This window comes from Mesoplodon mirus, assembly GCF_964341445.2.
Source record: "Mesoplodon mirus genome assembly, chromosome: 9".
NCBI classification, from domain to species: Eukaryota; Metazoa; Chordata; class Mammalia; order Artiodactyla; family Ziphiidae; genus Mesoplodon; species Mesoplodon mirus.
In genome coordinates, this window is record NC_138985.1 from 101,793,041 (window position 1) to 101,813,232 (window position 20,192).

Below are 20,192 nucleotides of genomic sequence, written 5' to 3' on the forward strand. Positions count from 1 at the left end.
CAATAGTGGATCTGGGTTTCGTGGGGCTTGAAAGCTGAGTTGAGGGAAAGAAAAAAAAACAAATACGTAACTTGCAAATTTAACCAAAATGTACGATCACGCAGCCATATAGCAGGGGTCCCTCCTCAGGCTGTGGAAACGGTCCCAGCAAATGAGGGGCCATGAACCTTCAGCTTCATTGGCTGCATGATAAATCCACACACAGCCTCCTTGAGGCCAGTAACGGGGGCTCTGTTATATCCCGAGCCCCAGAAAAGTGCCTGTACACAGCAGGCGCTCAATAAACAGACACTGAAGAATGAGCTGCAGCCATCACCCACGTCAGATAAATATGCCTTTATTCGCAGACTCTGCTGTGACGCTGCAGCACGTATTCAGACCTCAGGGGATATAAAACCCTTATTCACAGGGTGCTCGGTGCTGAGGCACCTGCCAGGGCGAGTGCACTTCCCGGGTGACGGTGACTGCTGCCAGGACTAAGGGAGACCGACAGGGACTCAGTGACACCACACAGTAGCCACGGTCCTAACAACGTGATATATGGGCCAATTTCAAGGCTGGAAGCCCAGGAGAAGCAGCAGAAGAGCCGCCTAGATTAGAGACACAGCAATGGACACAATGACTGTGCCTCACCAGGCCCACAACCCAGGATTTCCTGCACCAATGGCTGCTGTGTCATTCGGACAAAAACAAAACCAGGTGCCACCAAGACCCTGAAAAACCAAACCACTGAAGAGACAGAAATTCTTGAAAATTAAAACCAATCGATAAAACAGTGTCTGCAAACTCTGTGCCTGGTGCCAATCTGCAGCAAAGTCAACAAAGAGTAAAACATAAAACTTTAACACCTGAGTAAAAAGCAATAATGGGTTCACCTACAATCACTACTGGCTAGTCCAAAAGTGACTTAAAAGTGAAAATATTATCAGCCGGAGATTAAGAATGTACCTTCATCAAAAAGTTAATGTTAAATGAACGGTTCATTAAAACTTTTTGTTTAAAAAACCCCCAACTTTCCCTAATAGCTATTTCAAGTAAGATCAGCCAGAAAGGCATAAAACCATCGGGCGCTCACTTCCGAAAACTGAAGAAGGATGCCAAGGAGAGCAGGCTGGGGGGGGCAGCAGTGAGGCTGGGGGGGGCGGCAGCGCGCCCGGGGGAGTCGGTGTACTGGATGACGTACTCCGGGTAGGCCTGGTGCTTCTCGAAGACCACGAAGATGGAGGGGTCACACACGCAGTTCACGCAGCTGTCGTACAAGACGTTGCCCTGACCCTCCTTCGCCGGGGGGCGGACCAAGGTGGCGTTGCCTCGGACGAATTTGCCCACCAGCACCCGAGCCAGGAACATCGTGTGGGACTTGGTGTCAGTTTTGCTGTAGTGGTGGGAATACGCGGCGTCCCGGGCAAAGTAGCTCCCTGCAAGGACACCAGGGCTGGGCTGGGCACCAGGGGACAGCCCGCAGCCGAAAGAGGCACGCCGGCGTCCTGCAACCCGGGCGAGGCCAGTGGCCTCTGCCCTCCCTCTACTCCCATCTTTCCAGCTTTTCCCTTGTAAGGAGCATCAGAGGGGTCACCAAACTCTGAGACAGAAAACTCCTTTCAAGTTAGGATACTACAGGTCTCTGGACACCTCGTTACTGAGCCCCCATCCCCCGCCCAGAACCTCCGTTTCCTGAGCCATAAAACGGGGCTGTTGGGCCCGACCTCCCAGGGCTGGTGCGGAACGTGGCTAAGACCCCACACACGGAACACGGCGCAGACACCGGCAGCCCAATGTACGGGTTCATGAGCCCTGTCAAATGGGGGCCTGAGCTGGAAGCTGTGCCTACACATTCAGGTTCACAGCCCACCACTGGCTCTCGTGCAGCTCGACCCCGCAGCCGTCAGCACACAGGACAGAAGCTAACGGACGGACTCGGCAGAGGGGCTGCTGACTGCAGATCACACCACTACGAGCTTCTCTCCATCTAGTAACCATGTCGTGGTTACAGAAGAGAATGTTCTTGTTCTTAGAAGGTGTTACGGGGTGAAGTGGGGATGATGTGTGCCGCCTACTCCCAAATGGTTCAGAAATAAGGGAAGGGGTGATAAAGCCAATGTGAAAAGTGTTAAAGCTGATGAACTGGGTAAAATTTACGTGGGAGGTTTTTTTTTTTTTAATTATTCTTGCACCTTTCCCGTGAGTTCGAAATTATTTTCACACAAAGTTTAAAAATAACTCAAAGTTTAAAAATAACTAAGAGACAGGAAAACGGGGAACTCACATTATAGTAAGAATGACATATTTACACGAGCGTATCTGAGCATTCAGATTTCTACTCTAAGGAAACAGCACAGGCAGGTGGGGACCTGACTCCGGGCTGGGAAGGGTCCCACAGGGATGCAGACCCATTTCCCAGTGAAGCCAAACCACAGCCTAAGCAGGGCCACCCCTGCTCAAACCCTGGGTCAGGCCCAGGGCTGCACACAGGGGAATGAGAGTAAGGTGCCGCCAGCTGGGCCTCCCACATCCTGGCCAGTGCTCACTGAGTCTGAACCCGCTGGTTCAGCTCATGCTGGCTCCCCCCACGCCCTCCATCAATTTGCTTTAAAGTGGTTTCCGAGCCCTGGACAGCGAGGCCAAGAGGGTTCTGCCAGCAGGGCCGCCTCGCACTTACCCCTGCCGTAGGAAGTACCATGGAGACCACTGACCCGCCAGTCAAAGTTCTGCTGGCAGATGGCGTCAACGAAGTCGGTGCTGGTGCCGTGGAACAGCTGCCTCTCGTCCACTGTCTCCCCGCTGTTTCTCTTCTGCATCTGCTCCTTCTGCCTAGAATGACGGGAGTGAACGTGTGCTGGCGGCAGAGGACGCCTGTCACCAAACACAGGCCGCCCAGCCCAAGAAACACATTTTATTAGATGTGTCATGAGACCAGGAGCCACAGGTCCATGAGACTCCAGCCATGGGCCAGGGGCCAGAAAAGGCGAGAGCAGGGCCTGGGTGAGAGCAGAGGGAAGCCTTCCCTCCAGGGCTCCAGGCCTGCATTGCTCCATGAACCCCCAAAGCAGACAGACCAGCCCTTGGAAGGCAAGTGTGCTTCTTCCCACCATCCACCACGCCTGGAGCTTAGCCAGGGGGTGGGAGGGGGGGCCTCCTTCTCCCTCTCCTGTAAGTTACCTTGATCTCATCACCAGAACCAGAGTTCAGATCACACTGCTCCAGCCTCTTGTGCGGAAGATCAGCAGGAGCCCAGGCCCACTGCGGTGCCCTGCTGTGGGCTCCTCCCCACCCAGGCTAGTGCCTGAGACATGCCAGTCCTCAGGCACAAGAAGGAGGCCGCTGCTCTCTGGCTGCCAGGACAGCAGCTTTACACTCCCCAGGGTGTGGGTAGCTTATTCGGACCCGTCTCCTGTTGGTCTTCAGGGAGGCCGAGGGCACTAGTGCGGGAGCCAGCTCTGTCTCTAGGGAAGCCGCAGCCTCCCATCTCCCTGGAGGAACATGCCAGCACTGAGCTTGTACGGATGAGGAGGTGGACAGGAGAGGGAAACAGCTCCTGATCCCAGCAGCACTGGACAAACAGTGGCTGTTTTCTCGGACTGTCCCTGCAGCGTGGGGCATGTCTGGTAAGCAGCTGGCTGAGGGCACAGAGGCACCAGCCCACCCCGAGCGAGCCCCCAACGCACCACTGGTAGACTTCCCAGAGGGCCAGGTTCTGGACCCGCTCAATCTTCTGAACGCAGTAGAGAGGCATCGTGTTGGTGAAGAGGTTCCAGATCTTTCGAAACTCCTCTGAGGATGAAGGGAGGGCGATCCTCTGTAAGGGGCAAACAGTTTTACTCTGTTATCATCAAAGTGTAGAATATACATCTCTTCCCAAGGCTGCTCATGAAATGCCAGAACCACAGGCAAACCCAGACAGCTTCTACCACGCTCCCCTTTACTTCAAGGGGCAGCCTCTCCAGGCTCCGGATTTGTGCTATTTGTGGTCACTTCTCTCCTCTCCACTGTGAAGCCAGCCTAGAGGACAGGCAGGCGACGCTATGTGAGTACCACCCTGGCTGCCCCCAGCACACCCCTGCTCTTCTTCTGAGCCCACACAGGGCCGACTACAGAGTCGACAAGACCATGGAGCTGGTGCCAACGGATGTGGAATACACACATCTGGCAGAGAGGGGGAAAACCCTGCCACAGGCAGCAATGCTGCGTGAGCCCCACACACGGCAAGCGCCGAGCGAGAGGCCAGGCTGGCAGACGGCACACAGCAGCCCAGGAGCTCAGCAAGACCCGCGGGCGCCCCTCCCTCCCAGCTGAGCCCGCCCTTTCCTTTAGCGTCTGGCTCTAGGAAGCAAAACTCCTGACGAGCCCAGAGGGGCCCGTGACTCGCGGGCCCCAACTGTCTCACAGAGTGACAAGCCACAAATCCCTGCCCTTGCTGCCTGGACCCCAAGCAGCCTCCCTGTTCCCAGCTCCACCAGCCTTGGCCCAGTGACAGCCTGACCTGGGATCACCGTCCTCCCCCACCGAGTGAAGCCTTATAATAACCACCTCACCCCCCAAAGACCGTAAACCATCAGGACTCTGTGTAAACATCCATGGGTCTCTGCAACCCAAAATCTGACTTTGGTTTCCTTGCTCCCATCTCACTAGATGCCACCAAACCCTCTCCCTCAAGCCCTGCCCTCCCAGCCTGGAGCCTGGCAAGGACTCCCGCAGCTATCATGGCCCGCAGCTCGGCCCCCTGACCAGGGCACTCCACAGCTCGGCCCTGACCTCCCACTCCTGTCCCCCAGCCCCCGCCTATGCACGCCTTCCACCCGAGACACTCCGTGTCCTGACTTGCGTTCCTTCCCCAGCCAGTTCCCATCAACTGGCGTGTCCTTCCCCACCCTCTGCCTGTGTAAGCGCCAGCCATCATTAGGTGTGGACCAGGTGACACCTTCCTTGATCCCTGAAATATAGTCGCCTGGTCCCCTGATGGTCGAGTACTGTGTCTGAAAGTTGCCCAGCCCTCCACACGTCCTGCCAGGGCTGCTGGTGTCTGGGTGTGCTTTGTGCGGCTCCCAGGCACATGTTGGAAAAACCGACCTGCACAGTGCTTGCCAGGTCAGAGGCCAGTCAGAGTGCTCCACGTACATGGGGTGTCATCGGACACCGGCCTGAGCTCTCTACTCAACTCAGCGTGGCGCCTGCTGCAACTCGCTGAATAGACTGTTCCTTCTCTCATCTTCTAGTAAGTTCCTAGTACCTCCCAACAGCAACTCCCCTTTCAGATGGTCCTCATCACACCAAACCTTCTGCTGGCTTCTCCCTTTTCTTGCTTAGTAAAACTTTTATCAGCTAAGCAGCTCTTAAGCTCCTTATTTATGCCCTTCCTAGAAAATGTCCAGTTCGTCATCCTCCCTCCACCATACAGCCTCTCCCCTCGAGCCATGGCCACCTCCTGGGTAGTCATCTAGCCGTAAAATCCCCAAGATCTGAAAGAAACCAAACCTCGCACGCACCTCTCAGCGGCGGAGGACACAGCGTGGTCCACTCACACTCACCTGTGTCTAAGGACACCCTCCTCCCCAACCTGGGGCAGTGCCAGTCTCATACCTTAAAGCCGGTGTCTGACAGGGCCAAGGGGTCCCAATGCTCAGGAATGCTCTTTAGGCCTTGGGAACTGACGCTGTTACAAAATGTAAAGAGAAACACTTAGTTTGTTCTTAGACATAAGTAGGTTTCCCAGGGGTGCCTCCAGCAGCCGAGGCCGTCAGTCTTGAGCGTCAGCATATGGTTCTGTAAAAGCAGGTAGGAGGCGAGGAAGCACATAACCACACTCTCCACCACGTGACAGCACTTCCATCTTTGCCGATGTGGTCAAAACCAAAACCAAACCCAAAACCAATCAGGCACGAGGGATCCACTTCTCACCTGTATCCCAACTCCAACACATAAGGGACAGAGCATATGACTAAAGCAGCGCACCCAAACCCTCATCCATGATTCTGAAATTCGAAGAGCCCTGAAACTTTCATTAAAAACAGCCTCAATGGGACTTCCCTGGTGACACAGTGGTTAAGAGTCCGCCTGCCAATGCAGGGGACACGGGTTCAAGCCCTGGTCCGGGAAGATCGCACATGCCACGGAGCAACTAAGCCCATGCGCCACAACTACTGAGCCTGCGCTCTAGAGCCCACGAGCCACAACTACTGAAGCCCGCGCGCCACAACTACTGAGCCCGCACGCCACAACTACTGAAGCCCGTGTGCCTAGAGCCCGTGCTCCACAAGAGAAGCCAGCTCAATGAGAAGCCTGGCTCAACAAAGAGTAGCCCTGCTCACCGCAACTAGAGAAAGCCCGCGCACAGCAAAGACCCAATGCAGTCAAAAATAAATAAAATTAAAAATAAATTTAAAATGCTGTGAATTCAGAACACAATGATAAAAAAATTTTTAAAAACCCAACAGCCTCAATGAAACTAACAAAGCCTTGTAAATCAACTATACTCCAATAAAAAACAAATTAATTTAAAAAAACAGCCTCAATGACGTATAACTGGCACATAAAACAGTTTTTAAAACATAAAATTGATGTCAAAATTCATTTGGCAGTAGAAATTTGACTTGAACTGCTAAGAGGCTACTTGTGGTCTATATATATTTCCTTCTTAAAGTGACTATGCATTTTTTTACTGCAAAAAATATTAGCATGTTTAATTGCATGTGTCACATAATACAAAGCAGCACATGCTCTTTCTAAAAATGAAATAAAAATAAAAACTGATTTCTAAAAAACACATGGCCCAAAGGATTTAGAAATAAGGACTGTGAAACTCTAACTCCAAATCTTTCCTATTCAGTTTCAGAATGCTGTTCTTCCTACAATAGATCTACCTTCTGTTTCTGCTGGCATGAGACGTGTACCTTCATCCTAAGCCTCAAAGAACTCCCACAAATAACTTTCCTAGGAAAATGGCACAGTTTAAAAATAACTAAAAAAAAGGTCCCACAAGCAAGAATCAACCAGAAACAGACCCATGAAGACTTAAGATGCTGAAATTACCATGCAGATTATAAAACAGCTATTCCTTCTATGTTTAAAGAAATAAAAGACAAACTTTAAAACGTATGCAAGGTGAAGTAAGTCAGAAAAAGAAAAACAAATACTGTATGTTAACACATATATATGGAATCTAAAAAAAAAAAAAAAAAGAATGGTACTGATGAATCTAGTGGCAGGGCAGGAATAATGACGTAGACATAGAGAATGGACTTGAGGACACGGGGGAGGAGGGGGAAGCTGGGGCGAAGTAAGAGTAGCATCAATATACGTACACTACCGAATGTAAAATAATTAGCTAGTGGGAAGCAGCAGCATAGCACAGGGAGATCAGCTGGGTGCTTTGCGATGACCTAGAGACATGGGATGGGGGGGTGGGAGGGAGCCTCAATAGGGAGGGGATATGGGGACATATGTATGCATTATGACTGATTCACTTCACTGTACAACAGAAACTAACACAGTATTGTGAAGCAATTATATTCCAATAAAGATCAATTTAAAAAAAAATCATATGCAAGGAACAGAAAACTGTACAAAGACCTGGAGGACCTGAAAAGAAAAAAAAACAAACAGAACTTGTACAAATGAAAATACAATCCCTGAAGAAGAAGTTCAATGGACACAGGATTACTAGCAGATGAGGTGACCTAAAGAGAGGGTGAGCGAGCTGAAAGGTAGGGGCAGTGAAATGATTCAGAACGTGGCGTAGAGCAGGAAGGAGACAAACAAGGCAGGGAAGAAGCCAAGACACGGAGAGCAGAGTGAAAAGGCCTGAATCTGGTCAGAGCCAAACTGGATCTCCAAAAAGAGAGTAGCTAGGACAGCATGGAGGCGATTTTCAAATAGAACTAATGAGACATACCAACCTACAGACTTAAGAAGCAGAAAGGATCTCAAACAGGACAAATAAAAACACATACCCAGACACACCAAAGTGAGAGTGCATAATACACAGACAAACAGAAAATCTTAAAAGCAGCCAGAAGGGGCAAAAAAGTGATTCTGGAAGAAAGCATCAGTTAGACCAACAGCTGATTTCTCAAAAGCAGCAATGGAAACCAAAGCACAGTGGAGTGATATCTTCAATGTTTCAAGAGAAAATAACTACAAGTAAAATGTCTACACCCAGTAAAAATATCCCTAAGATTGAGGGCAAAATAAAGACGTATTCAGGCAAAGAAAAGCAAATTTTTTTCCCAACAGATCTTCATCTAAGGAAATGTGAAAAGACAGAGAAAATGGTATAAGTGGGAGTAAATTTAATGAAACAGTCATAATGTAAAAAAGCAGTGTCTCATGAAGTTAAAAAATAGCCAGTCCAGAGGAGGGACTTGTGTCAGCTGGTAGGACAGCAAAGATACTGACTGACTTATACCTAAGTGAAAAACTCGTGTTGTAATTTCTAGAGTGGCCTTAAAAAAACAACAGTTAATAGAGTGCATAACTTCCCAACTAGTAGAGAGGAATAAATTAAATGACAAAATATATCAAAAAGAAGGTAAGAAAAAAATAAGACAATCATATGACAAAAACTTCATGGAAGATGAACGGACAGTAATGAACTAATAAACCAGATACCTGATGTGTAAATGCCATTTCAATCCTTAAACTTCTGAATATGGAGATCATATTCTGTGACCCCCATTAATTATGTAAATAGACGATTTGTTTCTAAAAGTGACCCACACAAGAGTCCCAGGTGGCCACAGAGGCCCAAGCAGACTTGCTTGCTGGAGTCATGACCACCAGCTACCGTCACACAAGTTGGAGGGAAGCACGACGCACTTCACTGCACCAACGTGTGCGACATAGCAGGGAGATCCTGAATCCCTTGTATCTTACTCTGAATTTAACCAAAATAACCTCTCTTATTTCTGACATGTGGTGTCTGCCATGGTCCCCTGAAAACTAAGTAGAGTGACAACAAAAGAGATCCAGTCTCAGAAAGGAGACAGATAAGTTTTTCTAAACTGCATCTAGGGTAGGCTCTGGATAGGGAGAGACTAAAAAATGACGTCCAGAAGTAGGATGACTCATAGTTAACCAAAACTAAATCCAGAAGCAATCCACAGGGGAGACTGAAACATTTAACTAACTAAATAATAAATATTTCTGCATGGTAAAATACTTCACAGACAAAGCCAAAAGGCAAACAACAAACGAAGAAAACACATTGCAATTTATATAACAAACCGAAGGCTGATCTCCCCATTAGACAGAAGACTCTTAATGTTTAAGAAAAATACCAAATGTTGAGAGAAGAATGGACAAAAAGACAAACAGTCCACTGAAAAAGAAAGGCAAATGGCCCTTGCATGTAGGAAAAAATATGAAACCTCACTCATAAGAGAAAGTTCATTAAATACACTGAAACACCCTTTCCCACCTATGAGAACAGCAAAAATTCAAGAGCTTGATGACTCCCTCTGTTGGCAAGGGGGAGGGAAGCAGGCACCTCACACATTCTGGGGTGAGTGCATAACGGTCCCACCCCACAAAGAGGAACCTGCATTTACCTTCTAGGACTCTAACCTGAGGACCCACCTCCACTAATATGAAATAGAACATACACCAGACATCCTTCGTGGTGTCATACTTGTAACAGCGAAAGACTGAAAAACGGCAAAACATCCCTCGAAAAGGGACAGATTAAACTATGGTACATGCAAATGATGGAGAACTGTGAAGACAGAAACAGAATTTAGAAGACGTCAATGAACTGAAAAGGACTAATTTTTTTTTCAATATTTGTATATACTGTGAAATGATCACAATAAATCTAGTAATGATCTATTTTTAAGTGAAAAACAAAAGGTACAGAATAGGGCTTCCGTGGTGGCGCAGTGGTTGAGAGTCCGCCTGCCGATGCAGGGGACACGGGTTCGTGCCCCGGTCCGGGAAGATCCCACATGCTGCGGAGCGGCTCGGCCCGTGAGCCATGGCCGCTGAGCCTGCGCGTCCGGAGCCTGTGCTCCGCAACAGGAGAGACCACAACAGTGAGAGGCCCGTGTACCACAAAAAAAAAAAAAAAAGGTACAGAATAGTATATATAGAATGTTACCTTTTATGCAAGAAAAGGAAAATAATAAGATACTTTTATGTATGTGCATTTGCTCATTTTTGCAAAAATAAACACAGAAAGATAAACCAGAAACTGATGAAAATGGTTGCCCATCATAGAAACAGTGTGGAGATAACAGTGAGAATACTGACTACTGAGTGTATCTTTTCATACAGTTTTGACTTTTAAATCATGTTTTACACATAGCCAAAAATAAATTTTAATAAGAAAGGGAGGAAGGCAGGCACACTTGGCTTCGAAGGAAACAGGGAGCGGGAAACCCCAGGAGGTTACTTTGTTAGACTCACAGGTACTCTATTTGCTTGCATTGGCAATACTTTTTCCCTCTAGTTCCTTAAATGACCCTGCCATGCTCCACAAACACAACCACTGAAGTCCATCTGTGAAATCTTAAAAGAAGAGACAGAAACACTGGAAGTTCTCTGTGAAACAGAAACAAGCCAGATTTCTCCGGCTGATGGAGGGTGCAGTCCGCTAACAGCAGTGGTGGCTACAGCTCTGGCTACAGTCCTGGCCTGGGCTGTCACACACCCAGACTAATGGGCACCATGGTACCTCTCACCATCCAGGCCACCCTCCCCCAGGAAGTGGCCGTGGGGATTAGAGAGAACTGACCCCTCCCCCAGTTCCAATCCTAGCACACTTGCCTCAAGCCGAAAACTACTGACTCAGAGGGGTCTCATCAGTTTGCAAAGCTCACAGATCTGCCCATCAGCTGCAGGAGGGCCCTGCCTGCTCCTAAATGCATAGAAGGCCAGGCACCACCCTCGTGGCTCCTGGCAGCCTGTGACATAAGGGATCCCACCCTGGGGATGAAGTTGGCCCATTAGTGCCTGCAGCACCTGTTCTTGGTATTATTCCATGATATCCAAGTACTAAAATAATGGGGTTTTATTGGTGTAATTTTTGGTGTATTTCAACATTTACAAAAATTCAGGTCTGTGACTCAATTATTCACTTGAAAAGACAAGCTGATGAGCTGGCTTCAAGTCTAGAGTGGCTTGCAGATCACAACAAGCAGCCCTATAGTTACATATCACAATGCCTCAACCCACAAGGATAATTCTTTCTCTGTTTCAAAGCCTTTCCAACTAGTGGAATATGCATGTCAGCAGTCAAACTGCTACAGGTGACTCTACACTGGAATTGCCATTCATACATGACACAACTGGAGGAAAAAGAGGAACTTAAAATCCTTGGTTAGAAACAAAAACCACAGTTTGCTACCAGTGGAAAAAACCTGACTAACCAACATACACACAAATGAACAGAAAAACCCGAAGAGCTGTTTAAAAAGATTTCCTGCAAGTTATAAAACAAAAGATATAATCACTTGAAGATGGAAACAGAAAATATTAGGAGTTAGATTATTACTATTTCCTCACCATTCTCTAAGTTAGTCTAAACTAAGAAAGAACTTTTTGGCTTCTGGAAAAATCTGCACAAGAATACCTGATGTCTCAGTAACATCACTGGCAAACAAACTTAAAGATAAAACATCTAATTAAGTGATTTTTCTGGTGTCTTTTTCCTTTATTTTATGTTGTGTTTGGCTTATCATTTAATGCTTTGTTAACTACATCTGCATCATCGTTAAAATGATTATACACCAAACATTTACTTTTTATAACTTTGTTGTATTTTATAGCTTTATAATACATGCTACTATGTTTTCATTTGAATGTGGTAAATATACACTGGTTTTTCTGTTTCATGAAGCCTCAGCCTTCTTACAGATCACTCAAATGAGCAGCAGCACTTTGGTATTAAGTGAAGGGAAGTACAAATACACTCAGAGGAGGGCCAGGCACAGGACACAGAGACCGAGAGTGCCAGGGCGTAAGTCTGCAAGCCAGCTAACCCTCTTAGTGCTGTAGCTAGTCTGAGGAGGTTTTGTACCTGCAGCAGAGTGCACAACAACTGATACACACACAAGTTCCCCAAATGCCACCTACCAGGTCTGCTTCAGCTTCACATCCTGGGGAGATACGTATTTGGGTCTCCGGCAAACCGTTCTAACTGTGCCATAGGCCAAGTTTTTCTGAACGAAGGCTGGGAAAACAAACAAACACATATACACATATGGGATAGCAATGTTTTATAAACACAAATTAAATTAAGCTAATCCAAATGTAAAGCTCACAATCAGTCTGTTAAAAAAAATCAGGCAATTTTACACATTTCAAATATTCAAAAAGAAAACAGGTATGTGTAGGAGACTGGGTTTAATGAATAGATGAATGATTAGTAATTGACCTATCAATTATACATGAGTGCTTTTAAATTCTTCCTACCAATCTTGTTTAAACTATTATTTTGCTCAGCAATTTTTCCCAGCTTGGATATAAAAAAGCTTCAGCCCGGCCTGAGACCGATTTACCACATCTTGAGCCAGTGGGATTTAGAGTTAGAATAATAGTTTTACTCTTATGAGGTTTTTTTTCTTACTTTGACTAAACTTACCCTACAGAAATACTTCTCAACTTTTTAAAACCTGGACTGTCTTTAATAAGTGAAATCCTTGCCCCATGCCCAAGATTCTCAGATTCCTCCTGAGGGCAGCAGTGGGGGGACGGGGAAACTATCTTTCATGTTGAAAAATCACAATACCTCTAAGTTAGACTACATGTCCTGACCCACCAGGAGAACTCTGTCAAGTCTTATTTTCTGCAGTAGAGTACAAACCATTTTCTTTCACTTGAAAAAATAACTCACCCTACTGCATTTCAGCATACACCCGGTGATCACCTAGGCGTGTGTCCCTCATGCCACAGCCCACATGGTCATCACGAGTGTGTCCCTCATGCCACAGCCCACATGGTCATCACGATGGGCACTCCTGGGGGGTCCCCACATTCTAATCGGGAGCCCATAATCCAGAGGTGGCTACCACAACCCCTTCAGTTACCCGTCACTCAACCTCCCACCAATACTCTGCTAATTAGCTTAAACGGGCTTTTTATTGGTCTGTTGACTAACACTGCAATGAACCTCAAATGAGTTTTTACTGGTGAAATGAAAAGGTATTCAAGATAAGTGAACTGGATAAATATATGCGAGACCCATTCCCCACTGTCCCCTAGACAGGGTAAATGTGAGGCCTTCTCCCTAATTTGCCCTTAAAGAGGATACACTAGGCAAAGTCTCTAAACAAGCCCTGATCTTGGGGATTCTGCCCAACTGACACCAGCTAACAGACATCAGAATTCTGCCTCTGGAGTCTTGGCATTTGCCTCGAGTGACTGTTTCACAACAGGAGTCTAAAAGGCAGAGCCAAGTCTTCCCTGGTCCTACAGAACGAGTCAGTTGTGCGTGTTTCTTAAACGTCCCTGCTTCCTCATAAATATTTAGTTAATAAATGTGCGTGGCAGGCTGCGGTCTGAGACTTGCTTTCACTCTACCTAGTAGTCAGGTTATGAAGGGAGAAGTTAACTCACCTCAAAGTACTTCTGTGGCTACTGTTATGTACCAACAAACAAACAAAAGAATTGTGCCCACCCAAGTGAGCCTGAGTGAGTCTGCAGCAAACATGCTTTTTCTTGCAGTCTGCAGTGAACTCAATGTGTATGCTCTTCCCCACCCTCATCTTGACTGTTCTGTCCCCTGGGGCTGCTGCCTATGTTGAGAATGATAAAGGCTGCATCTGACATTTCTGGTTGATCTGTTTTGGTATTATCCAGATACTTTATCCCTAGTTTTTTTGTTTTTTGTTTTTTGCGGTACGTGGGCCTCTCACTGTTGTGGCCTCTCCCGTTGCGGAGCACAGGCTCCGGACGCCCAGGCTCAGCGGCCATGGCATGTGGGATCTTCCCGGACCGGGGCACAAACCCGTGCCCCCTGCATCGGCAGGCGGACTCTCAACCACTGCGCCACCAGGGAAGCCCTGTCCAGATACTGTAAAGAAATATTTCAAACTACGGTCAGCAGGAGTCAGATGGGTGCTAGGTGTATAGACTTGTACTTCAGGCCTTTCCTGACTTATTATTTCATATATTTCTCACCATCCCCTTTAAGGCACTTGTGTTTATCAGACTGTGGGTTGCAAACCACCTCACATGTGACTTGTGTTCCCCAGCTGACACTGCAGACTGTAAGCAGTTCTCACTGTAGAGCAGAAGAAACTTTTAGGCTCTCTGTACAGGCACATCGAGAGGGCAGCAATTCTACTTCAAGTAAAATCACGAGTGCTACAAACCACAAGCAAAACCAACTGGCTAAAAGCAGGCAGACAGAGTGGATTTAGGATAATTCACCAAAAACACTTTGCTGCCCTCCAAACAGAAGGTCCACAAAAATAAAGAAAATAATAAACTATGCTTAAAGGCAGGCCCACTTAATTTCCTTGAAAAATGCTGAAAACTCAGAGGGATTCAGAGTTTAAAATGTGAATTTAAAGGCAAAACTGAACTGAACAGGGATGGACTGATAAATCTCTGTGAAAATGGCTTGAGAGAAGCCACAAAAAACCTGAAACTTAAAAAAAAAAAAAAAAAAAGTCACAAATAAGCCACTGGAAGGCCTGACCAAAGCATGTTTGGTCTGTTTCTGTCTATCTGTCTGTCTGTCAAGGCAACCAGAACAAGCCAAGGCCCAGACTCAGGATACCATGAGCAGAGCATCTGAAAATCCACTTCCCAACAATTTTTAGTTGAAGTGTGTGCCTACCACGGCCGGCCATCTGTGATGAAGGTGTCTACAGAAAACAGAGCTGCACAGCAGAATCACTATGACATGTGTCAGCAACCTGGACACAGGGACGCCCATGGCCTAAAGGACAACCGCCACTGCCCACAGGCTGATGCTGCTTGTCCTCCACAAGGAGGGCTCCTGTCTCCTCCTATCCCCCTTCAGGCAGCTCCCCACCCATCCCGCTGGCGGGCCTCCATCCCCCCTTCCAGTCTGGCAGCGCTTCAGGAGCAGGGACCACCCCATTCTTCTCTTTCCTGGCTCTCAATGTGTGTGAGGACTTTCTCCAAGGTTAAAATGGAAAAGGCAAAGCCAGCAGATGACCAGGCCTTGCTGGGTGAGTGCAGCGGGTCAGGAAGTATCTTTTTTCTTTTGGCCAGATGAAGCAGCTTGCGGGATCTCAGTTCCCCAACCAGGGATTGAACCCAGGCCACAGCAGTGAAAGCCCGGAATCCTAGCCACTAGGCCACCAGGGAACTCCAGGAAGTACCTTTGAAGTCTAATTCGTATGTGTGCTTTCCTGCCTGGAACTTCAGAGCGGCAGCCTGGGGGTCAGACCCTGCGGCACAGTACGCCAGGTAGGCCTTCTCCAAATCGCTGTTGCTGACGCTGGTCACGGGGTGCTCCATGCCCTGTGAAGGCAAAGCCAGATACGAGGTGAAGGCAAGAAGAAGAGAGACGCTGGGGGCGTCCGCACCACCCACAGATGTGCCCATGGTGGTTGTTTGTGTCCTGGGGGAGGTGGCGGAGAGGAGCCGGGCACGGGGCGGTGGCAGGAGAGGGAGGCGCAGAAAAGGAGCCGACGCAACTGCCTCCTGAAAGCTGCTCGGGAAACAGAAGCCCATACACGAGGACCCCGCTAACCCAGACAACGTATGGGAGTGATGAGAGAGAGGGCATTCAATTACTCGTGAGGGATGATACAACCCTTCAAAGGAAGGTGAAACATCAATGGTGAATTCTCAAATGCTGCTTCACGGAGGGCCTGAGCGACACTACCTCCTCTGGCCCTTGTTCCCACCACCCTTTAATCAGAGTTCGGTTCTCCTTGCTGTGGTCTTTTTCTGGTCTCTTGGAGAGCTCTATTTTTTCAATTATCCATTTTGAGCCCTCATCTTCTTCCCCATTACCTACATGGTATCGAAGATGTTGGAATGGACTGACTTTGAATTCTGGCTCTCGAATCTGTCTCCTCTATAACCTCAGCACGTTATTGGAACCTCTCTGAACCTCAATGATCTCAACTCTATGACAGCAATAGCAACAGAATTTAAATCATACTCATGTCATTATACAATAGGACCGTCCCATCCTCAAAGAACTGAAAAAGTGATTAAAATAAGGCACAGAGAGCCCTTAGCACAGTGCCTGGAACAAAAAGCAAAGGTGCCACAGAAATAGAGGCAGATACCTGGGCATACAAGTCTGAAGTTTGGAGAGGAATCTGGTCTAGAGACAGAGATGCAGACATCACTCAAGGTGGCCACCAGTGTCAGAAGAGCGGGGGGTTCAGGCTAGACCCCGGGAAACGCCAACATTCACAAAGGAAAGTAGAAAAAAGAAGCCCATGAAGGAGACAGAGGAGGAGCAAAAAAGGAGAGTGAGGCTCAAATGTGACATATGAAACATGTTTTCAATAAAATAAATAAGAACTTTTAAATTTTTAAATAAATCAATCAAACAAAACAAAAGCAAGCATAGATACAGAGGACAGACCGGTGTTACCAAAGGGGAAACAAAGGGGAGGTGAGGAGAGGGTGAAATGGGTAAAGGAGGCCAACCGGCGACAGATGAAAATAAACCTTTGGTGGTGAGCATGCTGCGGCGTATGTAGAAGTCAAGATACATCATGGCACACATGAAACTCATGTAATATTAGAAAACAATAAGTAACTGAATAATTAATCTAATTAAAGAAAGAAAGGAAAGGAAGGAGGGAGTGGGCAACAAGCTGGGTGGAGACTGGCAATGCCACGGGATTTGGCACCTGGGCCCTTTGCCAGCGGCTATGGCTGGTGAGGGCTGTGCCGAACCGGGTCCCACCTCCTGCAGGCATTCCATGAATGGTGACCAGATGAACAGAAGTCAGATTCTGGCAAGTGGAGGAAGCAGAGATAGATGGGTTGTTTGGGTACAAAAGGGTGAAGGCAATTGTGGAGTTTTTTTTTTTTTGTGGTACGCGGACCTCTCACTGCTGTGGCCTCTCCCGTTGCGGAGCACAGGCTCCGGACGCGCAGGCTCAGCGGCCATGGCTCACGGGCCCAGCCACTCCGCGGCATGTGGGATCCTCCCCAACCGGGGCACGAACCCGTGTCCTCTGCATCGGCAGGCGGACTCTCAACCACTGCGCCACCAGGGAAGCCCATGTGGAGCTTTTAGATCAAACCAAAGGAGATCACAGGAGAGGGGAAAAGGCAAAAGGTAACTCGACACAAGAAGACTGTTAAGAATAATCCAGCCCGGATACAGGTTGGGGTAATGTGTCGTGGAGCCCACCACGTCAGGGACGGCAGGTTCAACGTGGGAAAACTCAGTGGGCCAAGAAGAGTAACACATTTATACACAAGATTAGGTTATGGGTTAAACTGTAACCCCCCAAAAGACATGTTGAAGTCTTAACCCCCAGTACCTCGGAACGTGACCTTATTTGGAAACAGAGTCATTGTAGATGTAATTAGTTAAGATGAGATCATACTGGAGTAGGTGGGCCCTTAACCAACATGACCAATGTCCTTCTAAGAGGACGACCACGTGAAGAATGCTACTGATGAGCAGGTAGAGAGCAGAGTGATGCATATACAACTGAGGAACGCCAAAGATCACCAGCAAACCACCAGAAGTGAGGCAAAGACAAGCAAGAATTCCCTACAGGCTTCAGAGAAAACATGGCCCTGTTGCCACCTGGATTTCAGTTTCCAGCCTCCAGAGCTGTGAGACAACAAACCCCTGCTGTTCTAAGCCACCCAGTTTGTGGTACTTTGCTATGATGACCTAGGAAATTAATACAGGGTGGAGGCAACCTGGATCTGAAATTTGGGCATATATCCTCAGCTCAGGCAGAGAAGAACCCAGTTTTTCTGATAATCAAGAGAAAACTGTCTTAAAACTGGCAATTAGCAGAAAACTAAGAAAGAAATCCAATTATGGGGTGACATCAGAAGTGTGTGGAAAAGCAAGAGCTAGAATGGACAGGCCACCCTATGAGGGGCCCAGCTGTTGGTACAAAATGAGACCATACAGCCGAAAGTCACCGAGTCCACACGTGCACATCTGAATGCACCAGCATGTGGTACGTTGGTAAAACCCACGGACAGGTTATTCCCAGAGATTCTCGATATTCTGAATACTCAATGTTCTAAATTATGCACTCTGGTTATACCGCAATAAAGGAGTAGCAGCCTAGAAAAGAAAAAGGGAAAACCCTAAGTTGGGTTGTTTGGAGGAGAAAGACCCCTGTCCCCAAAGTTGTGACAATGCAGTTTCTGAAGTCACCCAGGGTCCCGTGTCATCCCACTCAGCTCCCAGAAGGGGGACGAATCACCAAACAAAACGTGAGCGGCTGTCACATTTGCCAGTTGCTTCTTGCCTGCTGTGTGTTCCTCCATGACGTCTCCGGGTGAGCTCCAATCATCATCCTCTCTCTCGCTCAATGCCAGGCTTAGCCTCTGCCCTCCCCTCCTGACCAAACCCAGAGCAATGCTGGAGAGCCTCCCTGGACAAATCCAGGGCAGACAGAAGGAACCCCAGGACGCTCAGAGAGGGAGACGGGTGGGGAAGAGGACGGACAGAGCAGTGAAACGGGAAGGCCGGCGCTGGAAGAAGTGGAGAGGAAGCATGAGGGCGCAAGCCATCTCCTGAGAGTGACCGTGTCCGACTGGCCAGCGGGCACAGGCAGCAACACCTCTGTCCTTCAACTGGCCAGTCTATCCCCTGAGGATCTGCCAGTTGCAGGCATCATCCTCAGCAGGGGGGCGGGCACACCAGTGGCAAAAGCTCCCATGAAGCTCACATTACCAAGCCCCAGAGAAAAAGATATCCCAAGTGCAGGAGAAAAAGCCTTACTACTATAGCATCTTACAACCCAGAAGAATACAAATGTCTTTTGGACCACATATCCCAATTTTCATTTGGGAGAAGGTGTCACTATAGAAATGGTGACCTCCCTATACTTATACCTCTACAGGTAACCAGGGGGCTCCCTTTAATCTGATTCATCCACGAACATCTTTGAATAATTGACAGCAGCAATTATTCGACACAGATACCAAATCAATAGCTGAAATCAGTCCATTTTCGTATACTTGCCCACCTTCTGTAAAGTTGCTGCTACAGAGAAGGCAGAAAGCTAGCTTTAAAAAGCCTTCAACTTTATTCCACAGCTACACAAACACTCCAGCACACACAGGCACTTGCTCTGGAGTTACCTGCTCCACAGTAAGAGAGGCATCTTTCTACCCCATTTAACGAAACGTGATCTCACTACAACTAAAGTCATTCAGTCGTAATGAACAAACAGATAGCTAATTGTTCAAAGATGGAACTTCATACAAATGAACTCTAAATTATCCCGTTTTGCCATAATTTCCGCAAAGCAAGTGTGTCATAAGGGGACCTGGGGACCTTTGGCTCTGTCAAGGGCTCCCCAGAGCAATCCTTGTGCCCATGTTTGGAAAGGTTCTCCCATCATGGACCCTCAGGAAGGAACACTCACCCTCTTTCCATGACACTTACTTGTCTTCCATACTCCTGCCAAAAGCCAAATTCATCCTTCCAGTACCAAACCCACTCAGTGGTGAGGACAAAGTGTGGAGGTTTGGTGAGCGAGGAGGCCGTGGAGAGGCGGCGAGCCAAGGAGGTACCGAACGTCATGGAGCTAAACTTCAGAAAACCAGTGAGAAAGCTACTGGTGCACCCGATCCTACAAAAGAACATGAGAAGTAGACTGAAAACCCACCAGCCGCATGGACTCAGATACTCGGCTCCCCCATGGTCTTCTAGATACTCAGCTGGAAGATGTGAACATACATGTGACCTGAACATTTACAAAAATGTGTTGGAGGGGGATGCGGGCCTTGCTTTTTAAGATCCATTTTGCTGTGTGAAAATAATAAAATCACAGTAATATGGAAAACCTGTTATCATGACATTCCTTTCACTACACAGAAAACGCTGGTTAAAATATTCTTTTTTAAAATGCACTGCTGAGATGGCAAGAAACAGAAATCCTCAGAAGCCAAAAATAGTTAACATACATTGAATGCATGTGGGGTGGGCCAGCCCCTGTATGAAGTGCTTTGTACATATTAAGGGATTAAGTCTTCATAACACTGAAGTTACAACTTATCCCCATTTCACAGATATGAAAACAGAAGCCCAGGAAGGTTCAGAAACCTGTCCA

The 20,192-nt window shown here is 47.6% G+C and overlaps 1 protein-coding gene across 1 annotated transcript in view; it reads right to left on the minus strand.

Moving 5' to 3' along the window:
* Positions 1-321: 321 nt before the first annotated feature.
* The window catches only part of PARP12 (poly(ADP-ribose) polymerase family member 12), a 45,863-nt gene continuing 25,992 nt past the window's right edge, over positions 322-20,192 (minus strand). The window contains exons 6-12 of the mRNA XM_082631842.1: positions 19,526-19,712; positions 15,285-15,426; positions 12,064-12,160; positions 5,578-5,650; positions 3,666-3,796; positions 2,660-2,811; positions 322-1,418 (exon numbers count right to left, since the gene is read on the minus strand). Of these exons, the coding sequence (XP_082487968.1) occupies positions 1,072-1,418; positions 2,660-2,811; positions 3,666-3,796; positions 5,578-5,650; positions 12,064-12,160; positions 15,285-15,426; positions 19,526-19,712 (1,129 nt within the window). The 3' untranslated portion in view covers positions 322-1,071. The remainder of the gene's footprint in view (positions 1,419-2,659; positions 2,812-3,665; positions 3,797-5,577; positions 5,651-12,063; positions 12,161-15,284; positions 15,427-19,525; positions 19,713-20,192) is intronic.